At 39.9% G+C, this 18367-nt stretch overlaps 1 protein-coding gene across 1 annotated transcript in view; it reads left to right on the plus strand.

Moving 5' to 3' along the window:
* Positions 1 to 8189: 8189 nt before the first annotated feature.
* The window catches only part of LOC101847636 (WD repeat-containing protein 75), a 28561-nt gene continuing 18383 nt past the window's right edge, over positions 8190 to 18367 (plus strand). The window contains exons 1-4 of the mRNA XM_005091729.3: positions 8190 to 8486; positions 15398 to 15527; positions 16981 to 17046; positions 17818 to 17914. Coding sequence (XP_005091786.2) covers positions 8419 to 8486; positions 15398 to 15527; positions 16981 to 17046; positions 17818 to 17914 — 361 coding nt within the window. The 5' untranslated portion in view covers positions 8190 to 8418. The remainder of the gene's footprint in view (positions 8487 to 15397; positions 15528 to 16980; positions 17047 to 17817; positions 17915 to 18367) is intronic.

An 18367-nucleotide genomic window follows, 5' to 3' on the forward strand; every position in this document is an offset into this window, starting at 1 on the left:
GAGAGAGAGAGAGAGAAGAGTCGTGACATAAAAGCAGAAACAAAGATTTACAAAAGGCACTCTCCAACCACCCCTCCACGAGACGGCAAGAAAGATAGGCCCCAAGTCTCCCAGCCATTATGAGGGCCATATATACAAGTGCTGAGTGCTCAAATCGTGGATACCCGAGGGAAAGATCCTAACTCAGATACCCCTGACATCAGCCACCGGGGGAAGTATCCCAAGTGACCCAGTTGTGAGGCACCATCTCCCCAGCACACGTCAACAAAACGGGTGGTTGGCGGGTGCTCTGGGTGCAACAAAAGGGTACACCCCACGCTCACAGACGCGCCATAGGAATCGTGTCCCGACGTTGTAGAATCAGGCGCTCGTCAATTTTTGCAGGGCATCTGGAGTCATTGTTATCATCGTATCATTTGACCAACTTTGTAGGAAGAAAAAAATACACGTTTGTCTTGAATACAAGTCGAGATACTCGCGATTGAAGGAGGGCGGGATCGTCTGGTTTTAGGGTAAAATTAGCGAAAAAATTGACTGCCAAAGTTTGGTGATTTCCAAAGCTTGAGAGTCCTTGGGAACTGAAAATGTATATTTGTTGTGCCTTAAATCAATGTTTTTCAGTAAAAATCCACACATAAATATGCGTTTAAATGGACATAATAGGTGTTAGCCCCCCCCCCCCCCCAAAAAAAAAGACAAAAAAAAGATAACAAAAAAATAGACAAAAATGGTCAAACTGGTGGAAAAATGCCGACATCTTTGATTTTATTATTTTGACGAGCGTCTGATTTCTCCACGATGCCTCACATAATTAACATCGTATCGCGTGTAACATGCCGCGGCACTGTACCTCCCAGGAGGGAATACAGTTATTGCTACGATACACCAACCTTATCATTTATAACTAACATGCTGCATGCAAAGACGCATGATGTCCCGAGGGAGTTCAGTTTTAGTGAGAATTTTGCGCACTTGCAACACTAATAGGTCATTTTGTAAGTGCTGAAGATTAAATAATGTGTTACTAGAGAGTAATATTATACAAAGGAAAAAAGGGGGAGACATAAGGATGATGGATATTTGATAAATTGTTAAAAAGGAGTAAGAGATATAAGGACGATAGACGGAAAAGAAGGAAGAGAAGAGATAACGACGATAGATGTTAGAAAGGAAAGAAGGAAGAGAAGAGATAAGGACAATAGATGTTAGACAGGAATTATATTAAGAAGGAAGAAACCACACCGGAGCACCCGCCAACCACCCACCCTGGGGGAGTCTACGGTTACGGCATTATGCAGTACACAGCGGGTATCAGCTGATATGCTATGCGCCAACAGTCAAGACTTTTGGGCAATTAAAGAAAACAATAGCACTGTCGGAATGTTCTTTTTTCTTAATTAAAGAAAATAAATGACGTTTGATAGGTTTTTAGACAAAAAGGAAGTAGAGAGGCAAGGACGATAGATGTTTGAGAGTACAGAAGGAAGAGAAGATAACAGAATACACGTAAGTACGATAGATGTTAGATAGGAATTATTAAGAAGAAGGAAACCACACCAGAGCACACGCCAACCACCCACCCTGGGGGAGTGTACGGTTGCTCCATTATGCAGTACAGAGCGGGTATCAGTGTATATTCTATACTAAATAAGCCAACAGTCAAGAACTAAATGTAATTAGAGAAAACCAAGAGCACTATCGGAATTTTTCTCTTTCTTAAAGTGTTGCTCTGAGTTTGCAGATCTCCCACGTAATTGGGACTTCTTGCCGGGGCAAAAGAGTACGACATAAACGATAATTATATTGTCAGATCTTTCATCAGCAGTGTGCACTATTTGAAGGCATTACATGGTGACTCATTCTTCTTCTTTTTCTTCTTCCTCTACTTCTTCTTCTTCTTCTTCTCTTCCTCCTCCTCCTCCTCCTCCTTCTCCTCCTCCTCCTCCTTCTCTTCATCCCCCTCCTCCTCATCCTCCTCTTCCCCTCCTCCTCCTCTTCCTCCTCCTCCCCTCCGCCCCCTTCCTTTCTCTCTCTCTCTCTCTCTCTCTCTCTCTCTCTCTCTGTGAGCCTTTTGAGTACAAATTATTTCACGTTATGGTAAGATGTTCTAGTCAAATTCTGCAGTTGTCACAATATCTTTCATAACCATGTTTTACTTTTGCTCGAATCCAACAAAGACTACAGAATGTCTATTTCAGGAAATAACAAAATCTTGGATTGCTGATCAATATCTTGGCATCTTTCAGTGTGTGTGTCTTCTTGTTTTGCTGAACTGCCTCAATAATGGTCTCTTTACTGTCAGGTATTATATGCTTTCTTTTAAATGTTCTCATTTCAAAGTCTGGATGATAAAGATGACTTGGTCTAGGTGGCTATCGTAAAACGCATGTACTGGTCAGCAGCTGACAGCTAAGCTGTCATGCTACAACTATTATCTACTGATTCACCGTAGATATAAGACCAGGCCTAGTGAACCCACTACACACCCCACCTACTCTCATACTTTGAGAGAGTCACGTTTGAATTTCACATTGTCACACTGAGGGTTCTCTCTCTTGTCTTCTTTTCGTTTTTTTGTTCCTCCATTGTGTTGCGTAGAGAACTCGCCGTCTGTCTTTCTGATGTAAAGGCTTTTTGACTTTTGACCCTCTTTAAAGAAACATTCTTATTTTAAAGAATTGATACATTATAATAAGGTTTGTTAAGAAGTAAGTTTTACCTCTGAGCCCTCCAACAACCCTTATGTTCGAGGTGTAAATCAAAGAACCAAAAGCGTGTATAGCTGCTTCTTACCAAAGGTCAAGTCTTCTTTTATTTTTGTAAGAGTAGGTCTCCTTTTACGCGACGCGCAGTCTTTGTCGCTGCAAAAATCAATCAAGTAAGATTATAAAGAACCCGTCTCTGACTGTAGTTTGTAATCGGTCCATGTAACGATTGAGACCTCGTCGCGGGTGACAGACTACCTAGCCAAGGAGTGCCGGTCGATGCGCCGTGTGTGTAATGTGGTCGTGCATATATGGATACACACCTCGCGACTCATCGTTAGCGACTGCCAAGCGCGATGTGACGTCGCATCGCTTTTAAGGAGAGATAGGATAAGACCTCGATTTCCGAGGGGAAATTTGATGGTGTCTTATTTGACATTGTGGTTTAGAGATGACACAGTTCTTTCTTGTTTTCCTTTCCATTTCTTTCTAATTTCCTTGCATAGAATAGCCAATAATTCAATGTCTGTATTTTTTAGGTGGACAATGGGGTTATTTTTTTTGGTGTGTTTTTTTTGGGGGGGGGGGGGGGGTTTCTTAAATAAAAGAACCGACAATATAAAAAGAGGTTTTTTTAGCTTTACAGAGATGGCAGTTAAATGCCAGTTCCTTTTATTCAGAGAACAATAATGGTAATCTTACCATGGGTCTAGTCTGGTGAGTTCACTCTGCTCTTTTTAAATCTTTCTTTCTTTCTTTTTAAAAAAAATGGTAATTTTGCTATTTCCCCACTGTTATACAGTGGGATGGTGGGACCAGAGAAAAAGTCCTGTTATATCAGATCCCTGTTAAATCTGAAATGCAAGAGAAGTAAACATTTGTGGACTAATACTAATATAGCTGTATTTATTCATGGGTAGTTTCCCTTGCACACCTCAGCCCTCTCTCGCTTCACCCGCTGCGTGTGCTTGCAGTTGTAGTGGCGTGGTTTGCGTGGGCTTGCTCTCTCTCTCTCTCTCTCTCTCTCTCTCTCTCTCTCTCTCTCTCTCTCTCTCTCTCTCTCTCTCTCTCTCTCTCTCTCTCTCTCACACTTACTTTTTACACATTATTAACGAGCTTTGTCCCTGCTATAATCGATTGGGCTCCAATGAAGCCCTGCTATTGCCCATAACTTTTAATAGAGACAAAGAGTAGGAAAAAATGGGGATTTTAAAAAATCCCTGCCATTACCGGATCCCTGTTATTACCGTGCCTGTTATAGATGGTTTCCACTGTATTATTTCTTTACACTTTTTCAGTTTACTGTGGCAATGAGTCTCAAGGTCTATGGTGCTGTGAGCAGGAGTATTCCAAAGACAAGGCCAGTCACTGGATGATATGGGATGCATGCTACACAGTTTTTTAACAAGATTATGTCCCTTCATACTTCTTGCTATGATGGCAACTGCATATGTACAAAGATGTGTTCTTCATTCCTTGAATAATGACTGATGTTTTTATGATGAATAAATGTTCTGGATAACAATATGTCTTGTACTTTATTATTCCGCTCTTCAATATTGACAAGTGTTGAATCTTTCAAGTTTGTTTATCTGTATCCGTACGCCCTGGGGTCATTTTGTACCCCCGCGGTTGTATTCTTCACATTTTAGAATACTTCTAGTACGAAGTTCTCTTTGTAACTTTCAGTATTTCTCAAAAAGTCATTTTGACAGACTGCTATGCAAAGCATACTGATCGGATTAACGACTAAATTTCCTCTTCGGAAGTGGTGGCACAGCATTCCCCACGTCGTATGGATACGACAGTAAAACACGATGTATAGATAGGGTTAATGTATGATACAATATGATGTTCCAAGTGTGAACCTTGACCAGTGGGATGAGTTTTATATTAAATCTAAATTGTGAAAAGAGGGCTGTTGTAACTTCATATGAAAAGAGCCGAGTTCACTCTCTCAAGACTCCTCCCCCCCCCAGCATCTGTGGTGGTTAAGCACTTCAGCGCCACGCACAGGAGACCCAGGCTTTATGCACATGGGAGCAGGTGCAACAGAAATTGTCTACATGATTATTGATATTATTATTTTAATTGGTTTTTTACTTGAATGAATGTAGAAGTAGAATGTTTAGGTTAGAAGCTGTGCGATGTTTTGTTTTTTGGGGGGGGGGAGGGGGGTTGAATCTAGGTCCCTCAGCTGCAGCTTGAATGTGTTTTCTGTGAGAGCTCATAATTATGTTGTGTATTCAAAACTGTTGGTTCTGTTACCAACAAATATTGACATCAAAGAAATACATGGAGAGAATCAAGATCTGATGTGACAACTGTACTCACTTTCAATTGTGGGCACATTATAGAGATTGGAGTTTTAACTTCTTTTAAGTCCATTTTCAACACTTTTCTCAAATGTTTTATGGTTCACTAGGAGTGGCCCCCGCCAAATTCATGGAGTATCTCCTCCTTTCAAGCTCTTTCTTATCTTCTTTTTATTCTCATGGTCTGTGGTCTGTTGGTCTTCCCAGTTAATAAGCCAAGGTCGTGCAGAAAGAGCTAATTTAAGTCCAGACTCTCAACGTCCTGTAGGTATGTTGTTATTTAAAAGACATTTTAGTAATATGCAGTCCATTAAAACTGACTTTATAGCCTTGGCTGGGCCCATAACAGCAGTCTTTGTTTGAAACTTTGTGTACAAGGAGTGAGTAAGATAAGGATTTTGCCATGCAAAACGCTGGCATATTCTTGACGTTTGTACAAGAGTCCTCTCTTGAGTTGAGACACAATCCGTCAATGCATTAACTTTAAGTTACGGAAGTAATCCATGATTCGGACCTGATATTATAGAACTAACCTGAACTCAAAAGTCAAAGAGAACTGTAGAGATAATACCAGGTTTTTGTTTCAAAGGCCATGAGGGATAACCTCCTGCATTCAAACCCTGACATTCACAGTAGACCTACATAATATGTCCATAGATCAGATCTACAATGTGATTTTTTTTTTTACATTATATTAATTTATATTATATTACTCTCTACTGGTAAGTCTTACTTCTTTGCTTTCCCTTTCTGGTTTCTGTCAGGTTTGCTTTGCTTTTTTCCAACACCCTGTGATTGTGTCGATGCGTCTTTACTTTTAAAAAATAATAATACACGTGTATAAATAAAAACCATCATTCTCAACTTCTCTAGCCCATGGGTCGCAACAAAGAGAGAGAGAGAGAGAAATAGATGTGGTTTTTATTTATTTTATTCACTCACCGACACAATTTAGATCTATAGAGGAAAGAAAAAAGTGGGGGAAAAAAAGGAAATCTGGACCTCTGGCACATTACTAAAACCAGGGACACCTGTCAAACATGAAATATCAGCCGACATGAGAACAACTTGAAAAATTGAACATGCTCAAAGAACAAAATCACAACCCATAACTAATATCTTCTAACAAGGGAAATAACCAACTTTTAACTTAAATGAGGGTTATTACGGTGATTACGTCCCTTTAGTCACATGGCGAGGCGTTCATTGTTTTGTGGAAAAAACGCGTATAATCCAAAATTATGCAAATGTTGCAGAATTGCACTAAAAAACGCGGCCGCACAATCGCATAATCCTACGGGGACAGTACAACACAGTACAAGCTGGTTGCTTTATTTTGTTCATTTCTGCCACGCTGACACTGACAGTGACACTAGGTCGATTATTCTGTAGTTTCACCATTCGGCTGTCCACTCACACTGTGAGGCCAGTCTAAAAGTGTTTCTTCTTCTTCTTCTTCTTCTTCTTCTTCTTCTTCTTCTTCTTCTTCTTCTCCTTCTTCTTCTTCTTCTTCTTCTTTTTCTTCTTCTGTCTGCCACACACACACACACACACACCCACACACACACACACACACACACACACACACACACACACACACACACACACTCACACACACACACAGAGAGAGAGAGAGAGAGGGGGGGGTACACGTTCACGTATGTGTAGAGAGAGAAAAAAAGGGGGAGCGGGATTCAGATAGAAGTATACAAGATATCGATCTATATATATGTAGGCCACAGAGAGAACAGTCCCATTTTCCTCACACCGTCAACCCCAACCCAATAAAGAGTACTCATGTCGTGCTCAGAACTGAGATCTTTTAATTAGGACGATGGTATTAAACTGACACATACGCACTAATGATGAGATTATAAGAGGGAAAAAAGAGACTTAAAAATCATTATTTGAAATACATGACATGTTATAAAACATACATTTACATCTTTTGTTGCGTAAGAAAATCAAAAGACATCTACTGCTTCAATTGTCAAATCCTGGCGGGGCTGGCGGCACAACGAGGTTTGACTGTATATATAATATGTAGCCCTATATTAATACATGTATATATCAAAATAATATTTCATATCATAATAGATTATGCCCTCTTGAAATAGCCATTCTTCCATCGTACTGATTCGTACTGAATGAATTAGGTCACAGAGAGTTTGAAAAGTAATAGCTTATTTATAGACAAATAGATAAAAGTAAGTAAACTAATAAGGCATTATCGATGTCAAGGGAACACATAGCCTTATAAGCACACACACACACACACACACACACACACACACACACACACACACACACACACACACACACACGTACACACACATACACACACACACACACAAACAAACAAATACCCGCGTGTGCGCAAACACGCACATGCATACTCACATCACGCTAACAAACTCATATTCGCTTATATACTCAGAGAGAGAGAGAGGGGGGGGGGGGGGGGAGAGAGAGAGAGAGGGAGGAGAGAGATTGAGGGCTGGCGAGAAAGAGACCTTGATTATGAATAGGTGCCTTATTTGTTTCGCTTACTTAAAGTATACAATAAAGGCAAACACAATGTGAATTATAAAATCAATTATGTAACCCCCCCCCCCCCCCCCCTCTCTCTCTCTCTCTCTCTCTCTCTCTCTCTCTCTCTCTCTCTCTCTCTCTCTCCTTCTCTCACATTCAGATGCTGTTACTATTCAGAGCTCTTCAGCACCCCCCTCTCCCCCCTCTCTTTCTATCTCTCTCTTCTCCTTCTACTTAATCACAAATCACATGCACTTGATACCCCTCCCTCTCTCTCTCTGTCTCTCTCTCTCTCTCTGTCTGTCTGTCTGTCTGTCTGTCTGTCTGTCTCTCTCTCTCTCTCTCTCTCTCTCTCTCTCTCTCTCTCTCTCTCTCTCTCTCTCTCTCTCACTCTCACTCTCTTTGTTTACTTGGCTCACATATTTATTAAAATGTTGTTTTTTTAATTTACCTCCACCCATACATCTATTTAATATTCATGGAGTATCTTTGATTTCATTGTACGAGACACGTGGATCTACGCTATTTTCAAGTATTTTGTGTTGTCAATTTGCAAGAACTTATTTTTCTTTTTGAGTCGTCGATTTGCGTTAAGCTTTTTATATATCAGAATATGTCAGGGAGAATTCTATTGGTCAATGGGAATATTTTGTCCAATAAGAAACAGGATGAGTGCGTGTGGCGTGGGGGTTTCTAGTTTTTGTGTGTTTTTTTGGTAGGCCTACTCCTACTACAACAACACCGACACGAGGTTCCGAGGTTTCACTTTAGAAGGTCTATTCATGACTGTACTGTAGGCCCTAACCTTTATTTTCCGTAAGACAGTTATGTAATTATTCCGAAACATTAGATATCTGGGAACCAACATGGATCTTGTGCCGTGCCTCCAGGCTGGCTCGCGATTTGGAAAGCTTTGCTTCTCTCATGACTCGCGGTAAGATATTTCTCTAACTTCTTATCTTTGCCTTTCAATTTTGTTTACAAGCCGGCTACATTGCGTCTCAGTCTCAACTTTGTCTTTGACTCAACTAAGCTAATTTCAATTGCCTTCTTTAGACACTTTAGTAAACTTTGATTTTTAACTTTAACTCCTCTTACCTCCTTGATGCATTTTCAATGCAATGATTTTCAATAACCATAGATCTAGAGATCTAGAATCGGTGATCTTGTACTTGTAGTTCCGTTCGTTAAATTCAAGGATCCATTTGTTTACATCCAGAGAAGAAATCCAGAAGTCTTGAAGACCAAATACTATTTGAATTAGGCTACACAAAGAGCAGGGATGCAACCTAACTGCAAAACATCAAATTAGGATAAAATTCAGGGGGGCATGCCCCCCTGGACCCCCCAACCTCCATATTTTTTTGGCCGGCACTATTTCTCCGAACGTTCGGGAAAATAAAGCTGGGCACTATTTCTCCGAACGTTCGGGAAAATAAAGCTAGGCACTATTTCTCCGATCGTTCGGGAAAATAAAGCTGGGCACTATTTCTCCGAACACTCTGAAATCTCATCCTTTCTCGTAAATTTCGGATATTATATAGACTAGATCTGTAATTATAGTATAGGCCTACCAAAGATTGTTCGTATACAATATGAATCAAGCGGTCCAAAAAATGTCCGCAGTAAATATTTATATAAAGAAATGCTACAATTCCAAACAGTTTTTCGCTACAGATATGGCGTGTTGGCTATGAAAGGTACTGCTCTTAAACGTAATGTGTTGTCAACTGTTGTGTTCACTCGTGTGCTGTCTAGATCTAGATCTACGGAGGGTTATTGATAACGACACATAGAACTGGCATCTGCGTTTGTCACTGCTGCGACCAATGTACTGACACTAGCAAAACCCCTTACTTAATGTGTGTGATTCCATAATTTACATGTAATATCCTGTACTTTAAAAAAAAAATTACGCACATTTAGGGTTAAAACAGCCAATCTTCTTCGGACAGGTGGACACACGCCCTTATTTGTTAATGTTTGTTGTTGTTTATGGGCTGTCCTAATTTTGATTTCTTTCTGTTGTGAAACCTTTCTTTTTCACGTTTTTAAACTCATCTAAAAATCTCTAGACTAGCTCTTGAAAATTGAAATAGATATAGACCCAAAAATTTGCTCCTGTGTGTATGTGTGTGTGTATGTATGTGCGTGTGTGAGTGTGTCTGTTTGTGGTAGTAAGTGGAGAGTGAGGAGTGTGTGTGTGTGTGTGTGTGTGTTTCGGGCTTTATTTCAGCCTTTATTCAGTAACAGTTCAAAGTATACAAAATAGAAACACAGGATCCATTCACTCCAGGGCTCATGAGTCGTTCATCTCTTTCAGTTTCACTCATTCATTCAATTCCCGTGTTCTCTCCCGCGGCTCATCCCTGTCCGTATAACTTTCAATACTTTCATACCCCACCCCCTCCCTCCAGGCACACACAAAGAAAATCTCACTCATTCCCTTGCTCCCTGCGAACCATGGACAATAATATAGGCAAAACACTGCCTGAGCTGCATTCCTTTCTTTCGTGAGCTATGGACCAGGCTAGGGGGGTCGGTGTCGTCGTCTTGTAGTTGCTGTCGCCTGTGGATACACTCGCACATTCTTCCTTTCACCCGCTCTTTCACTCACACTGTCTCTCCATCCACAGCTCAGCTCGTCATACGTTCAAAAGTTGCCCGTTGGTCATGTTTAGTTAGTGTGTGTACATGTGCATGATGGTGGTGGGTGTGTGATGGGTGTTACTGAAGGTTGTCTGTAGGCGGGCTTGCCATGCGGTGTTCCTTCCCAGATTAGGGGCAGAATGAAAGTTGGCGCCGAACTCTCGCAATAAATAGGCAAAAAATCACGAGACCGGAAGCCGGAAACCGTTCGGAGAAATAAAGATCGGCACTATTTCTCCGAGCGTTCGGAGAAATAGTCACTTCGTATTTTTTTTAGGTCAGGGGGGCAAGCCCCCCCTGAAACCCCCCTGCTTGACCGCTTGACTTTAACGAACGAAACTACAAAATCGCCCTAGAATCTAGAATATAGATTTAGATCTACCGGTACCTCTTCTTTTTCAGCTAAGCTGAGGAGTAGTAACTAACTTGTAATTTATACGGGGTGCCCACTACGGACGGGCTCGCCCGACTCGATCGCCTCAAAAACAAACATGTTTGTTTTCAGTTTCAGGCGATCGAGTCGGGCGATCGGCCCCATCCAGCTGTAGTGGGCACCCCGTATAAGGCAGGACTTTGAATACTTTGTTGATGAATTCGCAAGTCGCAGGGGTGACTGGGGACAAGAGATCTTGAAAGATCTAGATCTAGATAGGATAGAGATTCTAGATTCTAGATCTTGATCTAAAAAGATCTAGATCTAGATTCTAGATCTAAGGGTACTACTGAAAAATGTGGGTCCTGTCTATTTAGACTTGGCATCATGAACTCAGACTACTCAGAGTACTGGATACGATACTGATTTAAATAGGGCTGGCTCTATTTCTAACTTCTCCGAACGTTTGGGAAAATAAACTTGAGCTCTGTTTCTCCGAACAGTTTCCGTTCTTGAGATTTGTTGATAATCATAATAAGCGAATGGAGTGGCCTGTGTGTGTAAGGTGGATGGGGGGGGGGCGTGGAGGGATTTTTTTTTTGACATGAAGGATTTTAGTTTTTCCTGGGTGACTAAATGCAAAATAGGTTGAGCAGTCTTGTTTTCTCGCAGTACCTTTTGAAAGTATTTTAAAATGAAGTACAGTCCCCAACCACAACTGAAGTGTATCTGAATATTCAGACATTTAAAAATCTCTTGAATTGCTCTCTAGCTTAGCAGAACAAACAGAAGATGCTGATCTTTTTCATGAACTAGTCACCAAAAATATTCTTAAAGCTGCATCTCAGCACGTTCCTCGGCGATGCCGAAGAAATTTCAAACCCTTTTGTAGTGAAGAAATCCAGAATGCTGTGGCAGAAAGAGAGAAAGCTAGACAGTCATTGGAAAAATCACCATCACCAATAAACAAAATGCACTACAACAAGACCTGCGCTCAGGTGAAAGTTACAGTAAAAAAAGGGCAAAAAAGAGAAATGGACTCAAACCTGCCAAGATCTTGACCTCTGCCACTTGTAAAGGAACAAAGGTTTGGTCCCTTGTCAGCAACCTCTCGGGAGAAAGACAAAAAAGCAACCCCAAACCCTTTTTCCTTTCAGGCAGCACCATCACTGAAGACTAGAAGAAAGCCGAACATTTTAACCAGTTTTTCGCCGCTGTAAACAGGGCAGGCAGACTAACCAAGGCTGATAGACTCCTTATAAATAGGGCTAAGCATTAAAGAAAAAGCTCCTACTGTGAACAACTCGCTTTTTGAAGAGGATTATAGCATGATGGAACTCAGTCAGGCCCTCAAAAAGCTAAGGGAAGAGAAAGCCCCAGGACCAGATAAAATACGCAACGGAATTCTGTGCAACCTTGGTGCTAAAGGAAAAGAAGTTCTTCTTTCCCTGATAAATACCACATGGAGAACGAGTGGAATACCAAAGGCATGGAGGATTGCCCAGATTATACGGCTCCTGAAAAATGGGAAACCACCTGGAGAAGTGAAAAGCTACCGACCTATCTCATTAACATCATGTATCGGTAACCTTACGGAAAGAATGATAAACAACCGCCTCTACTGGTACCTAGAAAACACTAACAGCTTAAACCAACACCAAGCAGGCTTCAGAAAAGGCAGCAACACAGAAGATCAACTTTTTGAACTGAGTCAAAACATCCAGGATGGATTTCAGGAGACTAAACCCACTGTCGCCATCTTTGTAGATCTCCAACAGGCACACAACAGAGTGTGGAGTGAATGCCTACTCATAAATTGATGGACCTCGGGATACCTGGCAAACTTTACAAATGGATCAAGTTCTTCCTGTCGGATTGAAACCAAGGTAAACAAATGCCCACTCGTCAAGAGAAGAACTCGAGGAAGGCCTACCTCAAGGTTCCTGTCTGAGTTGCACTTTGTTCCTGATCTTCTTTAATGATGTAACGAACGGGTTAAAATACGAAAAGACTCTTTATGCCGATGATCTTGCTCTCTGGCAGACACATCACAGCACGATAGTAGGAGCAGGGAAATTAAATGAAGACCTCAAGAGGCTCCACAATTACTGTCAGAAATGGAAACTTAAAATAAACTGCACGAAAACAGTATATACACCATCTTCTCGAAGAGCCATACCAGCCAAAGAAAATCTCAAACTAAAGATAGGAAATGAAAGTCTCCCCAAAGAAGAACATCCAACTTACCTAGGAGTCAAACTTTACCATAGTCTAACCATGAAAAGCCAAGTGGAAAACATAAGGAACAAGGCAAAAAAAAGACTCCCAACTTTTAAAGAAACTCACAAGCAGTTCATGTGGATCAGACAAACAAACAGGCGCGGTTCGTCCATAGAGCACGGTCGTGCAGTGCCGCCCAAAATGTTTTAATGTTCTATGACGTAAAGCACCCTCAATAATAAAATAAAAGACGCCAGAAACAAACATTAGCCAAATATTATATCAAAACAAGGCCCTCGCTGGCGCCGTAACTGTCATTTCTATTCTATAGCACCGTAAAACATCTACTATACCATGCCTAAGTTCATGCGCTGTATCTAAACATAACAGGATAGTCAACAGTGGAAACCTGACCTATAAATCGCTCTTTGGGATAACCCAACACTTTGTAGAGAGTTTGACGGTACATTAAAATAATTAATAAGACGGCACATCTCAAATGTGCTCCTGCCGAATAGCGCCGAAACATAGCCCACCGTAGGCAATCTAAAAATAAACGCCATAGACTATGCACTATTCCATGCCAAAATTATGTGGACCCCGGAGCAATCCAGAGGAGTGCTCAAGTGAATTGTGATTGGTTCATTGTCTTGTCGCTATTTTAAGTAACTCTGTGACCGTGAACCTGAGGGAGGTGAACGTGACATACTTAAGTCGCCGTCCTATGAGTTGTGCTTTTGAACGGTTTTGTAGTGGAGTGGTGAAAGGTATTACTTGAGTGTTCAGTTCTAATGCAGGATGAATGAAATTGACGTGTAGCTAACAAACAGATTTAGTTCTAGAAGTCAAAGCCACAAGTAAAAAGAATGAAAATAAAAGCACAAGGTCTTCCTTCACCAACCCAAATATCCTAAAATTATACGCCATCCCATTTACTCTGCCCTTGATTATCTTCAGCCTAAGATAGCTTAATTGTGCACGTCCATTTTTTAGACCCATGAGCCGCCCCTGCAAACAAACTCTGAGAGCTCTATACCTTGGTTATGTCCGATGTTCCCTGGAATACGGCAATAGCCTACTCACTGTGTGCAGTACAACTACTTGCAACACCCTAGACAAGGTCCAAAACAATGCCCTTCGTTTTATAGATGGTGGCATGAGATTCACACCTACCGCCGCGTGCGAAATCCTTTCAAATGTTGATCCCCTGGGAATCCGCAGAGATAAAGCAGTTTTGGAGCTACATGAAAGAACTAAAAGAATGTGCCCCAACCATCCAAACAGGAAATTAGTAGAAACATGGAAACCAAAGAAACGAATTCAACAAAAGTCAATCATACATCACATCACAGAACTAATAAATGGAGAGTCACCATCTACCTCAAAACAGAAAAGAAACCAAAAGAGTCGCAGAGATAAAGCCGTTTTGGAGCTACATGAAAGAACTAAAAGAATGTGCCCCAACCACCCAAACAGGAAATTAGTAGAAACATGGAAACCAAAGAAACGAATTCAACAAAAGTCAATCATACATCACATCACAGAACTAATAAATGGAGAGTCACCATCTACCTCAAAACAGAAAAGAAACCAAAAGAGTCGCAGAGATAAAGCCGTTTTGGAGCTACATGAAAGAACTAAAAGAATGTGCCCCATTCTGGAACAGCACATAGTATTGTGATTTTCACCGACTCACTATCAGTGTGGCAAGCGATAGAAAATGACCATCATCTAAACCAAGATTTGACCCATATACTGTGTTTTGCTCCCATCATCTGATAACATTCTGTGGCATCAACCTAGTAATACAGTGGGTCCCCGGACACTCAAACACACCTGGATTTGACAGAGCAGACACACTGGCCAAACAGGGATCTAGACAGGAACAATCCTGTGATATAATAATATGTCATATATCTAAAATTGCAAAAAATGTCTAATTACGGTTAAATTCAGGGGCATGCCCCCCCTGAAACTCCGCCCTTGTTAAAAACAAGTGAACTGCTCATTTTGTACTGAAAAATAGCAGTGCAACTCTCGCTCTCATAAAGACATTGATACCAAATATTTTTTATTTCATTAAAGTCAGTATCGATATCCAGTACTCTTGGGGGCCAAAACTGAGGAATGCCTAAATTTTAAGTTCACTCCTGCACATAGAACAGAAGCACTGCTTGAAGGGGTTTAGCAGCAGCATTTTGTGCTACAGATCACACATGGCCACAACAACTGCTGCAAATCAATTATTTTCAAGAAAATTTTATTTCAAGCCTATTCGCAAAACAATAAATTGTTGGGGGGGAATTTGCCGCGCCCCCTGTAACAGAGATTCTGTATGACATATTTCCATCTTAGAGTTAGAGAGGTTTCCACAAAGCAGGTTTGATTAATATATGTCACATTTTTTTGTTTTCATTTGGTAATCATATTCACCTTCATTTGAGAAAAATGAATCTTGTGGCAAAGGATCAAGTTTTTTTCGTTAAAATTTTCCTTGCGGGGGCTTTGAAGTGTAGAAAATGTCTCATTTGTGTTTTATTTTTGCTTAAATTTGTTCTTTCTAGCTTTGCTTGAATTAATATTTTTTTTAAATTGTGTTTCAGCTACTTGTTTTGCTGTTGTGGCTCTGTTGTCAAGGTGTTTAACACAACAAATGGAGAATGTGTTCATGATTTGACTGCCCACAGTAAAGCCGTGACAGGAGTTTTTCTGAATCCAAGCAATGTCTTGCAGGTACATTTGTTAATGGAATGTAGTGGTACTTATCTTTTTTATTTTTTGTTTTCCCCTTGTTTCCAGTCTTATATACAATCACAGAGACCTCCCCCCATGGGACGGTGCCACTGACTGAAGTGTCTTTAGGCCATTCCCAAAGGGGGGACATTTCTCGTTCTAATGCACAGTGGAATTGTAAATGGACTAATCCAACAATTTCATGCTCATAACTGTGCCTGAACTACAACGGGGACCTGCTGCTTTTTGTTTCCTAATCTTTACTATCGTCATTTTCCTCTACTTCTTTTGTATGTTTGTCATACTCTTGTGACCCGCTATTTCAGGGGTGCGTTGATAGTCGAAGCAGACTTTGTGCTGTTGAAGCTAGAGAGGTGAGCAGAGTAAGTCTGATTCCCTGTAAGGACTTCTCTGTTGACATCCCCCTGGCGCTCATATGACCTTATGCAGTTGCGAGCGTCGTAAAACCTCTACTAAAACAAACAAAACAGAAACCTCAGAAATGCCTTGAGAATTTAAATTAAGTTGTTTGACCAAGGAAAGACCTGGGAAAATAACTTTTGTTCTCCAAATTTTTAAAACTTTACTGGATAAAGTCAGGAAGGTCTTTTATGCTGGTGGTGTTTTTCATTCAGCTTTCTAGATTGAGCTAAACCAGCAGCTATGACAGAAACAGAGGCATTCTTGATGAGGAAAATCTATGTCTACTTTTGTTTTTGTTAGCGCTCAGAACCCTGACGACAGACTGAAAGCTGTAACGCCGTGTTATGATAAAAACTCATCGTTTTGCTTTCAACATATAATTAAAGACAGTGTTCATCCAAATTCTGTTCTGGTAAGTTCATATCACACCTAAATTTATAAAATTTGACTTAACCAAAATAGGGTGTTTGAATATTAAAATTATTACCAAATTACGAATAACAAATTATATCTTTAAGAAATATGCTCTTCAAAATAATGAAATCAAAGAAATCTGCATTTTTTTGGGCTAATGGGCAATTTTTTTCTAATTTTCTTTTTTTTTTTTTAGCTCAACTTCTTTTGTCCTTTTAAAATACATTTCTGTGTGGATATGACAGAAAAACGTTGATTAAAGGCAACAAAAAAAATTTAGTTTCCAAGGACTCTCAAGCAATGCAAGTCACCAAACTTTGGCGGCCATTTTCTCGCAAATTTTACTTCTGAAACCAGATGACCCCCATCTCCTTCAATCACTAAGATCTCAAGTTCTATTCAAGATGGATGGGTATTTTTCCATCAAAATATTATAGACGAATGACCAAGCTGATGACATCTATAATTCCACATGCCCAAAAATTTACGAGCGCCTGATTCCACTATTTGTGACTTACATTTATGGATACTTGAATGAAAAAGTTTCTGTTTACATGTTGTGTGTACACACCTTTTTTTTTCTTCTCTTATTTTCAACTTCATTTTTTTCCCCCAGATTGTTACATGTGGTCAGGATGGATGCTTAATTTTCTGGGACTATCTGGATGGAGTCAAGCTCAAAGTATGTCACAGTCGCTGATGTTGCTCATAACATTAAAGAAGTTAGATTGTACCACAATGAAATTTAGATTTTCATCCCTATTATTATCAAAGACAAGGTTAAAAAAAATACACTTTGTCACCTCTGCACCTGTGGCCATGGTGAGAAACTATTCAGTAGTTGTCATTTGTTACTTTGACTGTTGTTACCTTTTTAGAAAATCTTTTTTAATGCTAGTATTTTGAGTTCCCTGTAGCCTTACTCAATAGAAAAAGTAATTTTTACTTTTCTGTTTCTGCCTGAAATGGGATGCATCTCTCACTACCCTAATAATTATAAACAGAGCTAGTCAAAATCTATTTAATGCTGCTGCCAGTGCCTTTTTTTAAAAGGAAAAAGCGAGTAAAAGACTAGAGAACTAAAGCAAAGCACTGTTTTATTTGTATAGAAAAAAAGCGAATATTAATTGTTATTTAGAGCGAACAGTACTGAAGACGTAATAGTTGTATGAAGATAGATTGGAAATTGTCAATTTTATTTTTGAATCTCTAAGGGACAGTGTCTTAATTTTGCCTAAGTCTCTCTTTTCAGTCACTTGCCCAGCTTCTTCAGTTGAAACTTTGAAGTTTTCCCTAAATGATATAAATGGAATGTTTCTATTCTACATTTGTTTTATTTTGTCTGGTGTTTAATTTTTGTTACAATTTAATTTTGATGTAATACATAGAAACTGTTTTTAAAAAAGTTGAATAAAAAAAATTTTAAAAAATTTTTGTGTGCTTTTTCCAATAGGAGCATGATCTTCACATGCCATTGTATGGCATTGTCTCCGTGAATGCTGACACAAAGTCCATGATGATTATTGCTGAAACCTCAGCTCACAAAAAGAGTAAGTAATTTGCAGTTTATGATGCTCTTCTCTCTTCTTCTTCTCAATAGCTTGGGGAGGGGGGGGGGGGTGTTGTTACTTTTGTAGGTACTATCTTACTTTCTTGTTTAAATTTAAACAACTGTTTACTGGTTTATGTGAAAGATCAGTGTTCAATTTGACTTCTTTATTAAAAAGCATAATATATGTGTCGCAGCGGGGTGGAATCAGGGGCATTGTCTAAATAATTAAATCGAAGGAGCCGGCTTTATTTATGCTCTTTTGGCAATTTTCTTTGAATTTTGTTTTTTTGGCTCAATATCTTTTGTGTAAATAAAAACATATTTCTGTGCGGATTTTATTGAAAAATGTTGATTAGAGGCACAAAAAGTGTAATTTTCCAGTTTCTAACAACACTTTGGAAGTGACCTAACTTTGTAATTTTCCTTCTGAAACCAGGCAATCCCACACCTC

Source organism: Aplysia californica, unplaced genomic scaffold (genome assembly GCF_000002075.1).
Source record: "Aplysia californica isolate F4 #8 unplaced genomic scaffold, AplCal3.0 scaffold00035, whole genome shotgun sequence".
Taxonomy (NCBI): domain Eukaryota; kingdom Metazoa; phylum Mollusca; class Gastropoda; order Aplysiida; family Aplysiidae; genus Aplysia; species Aplysia californica.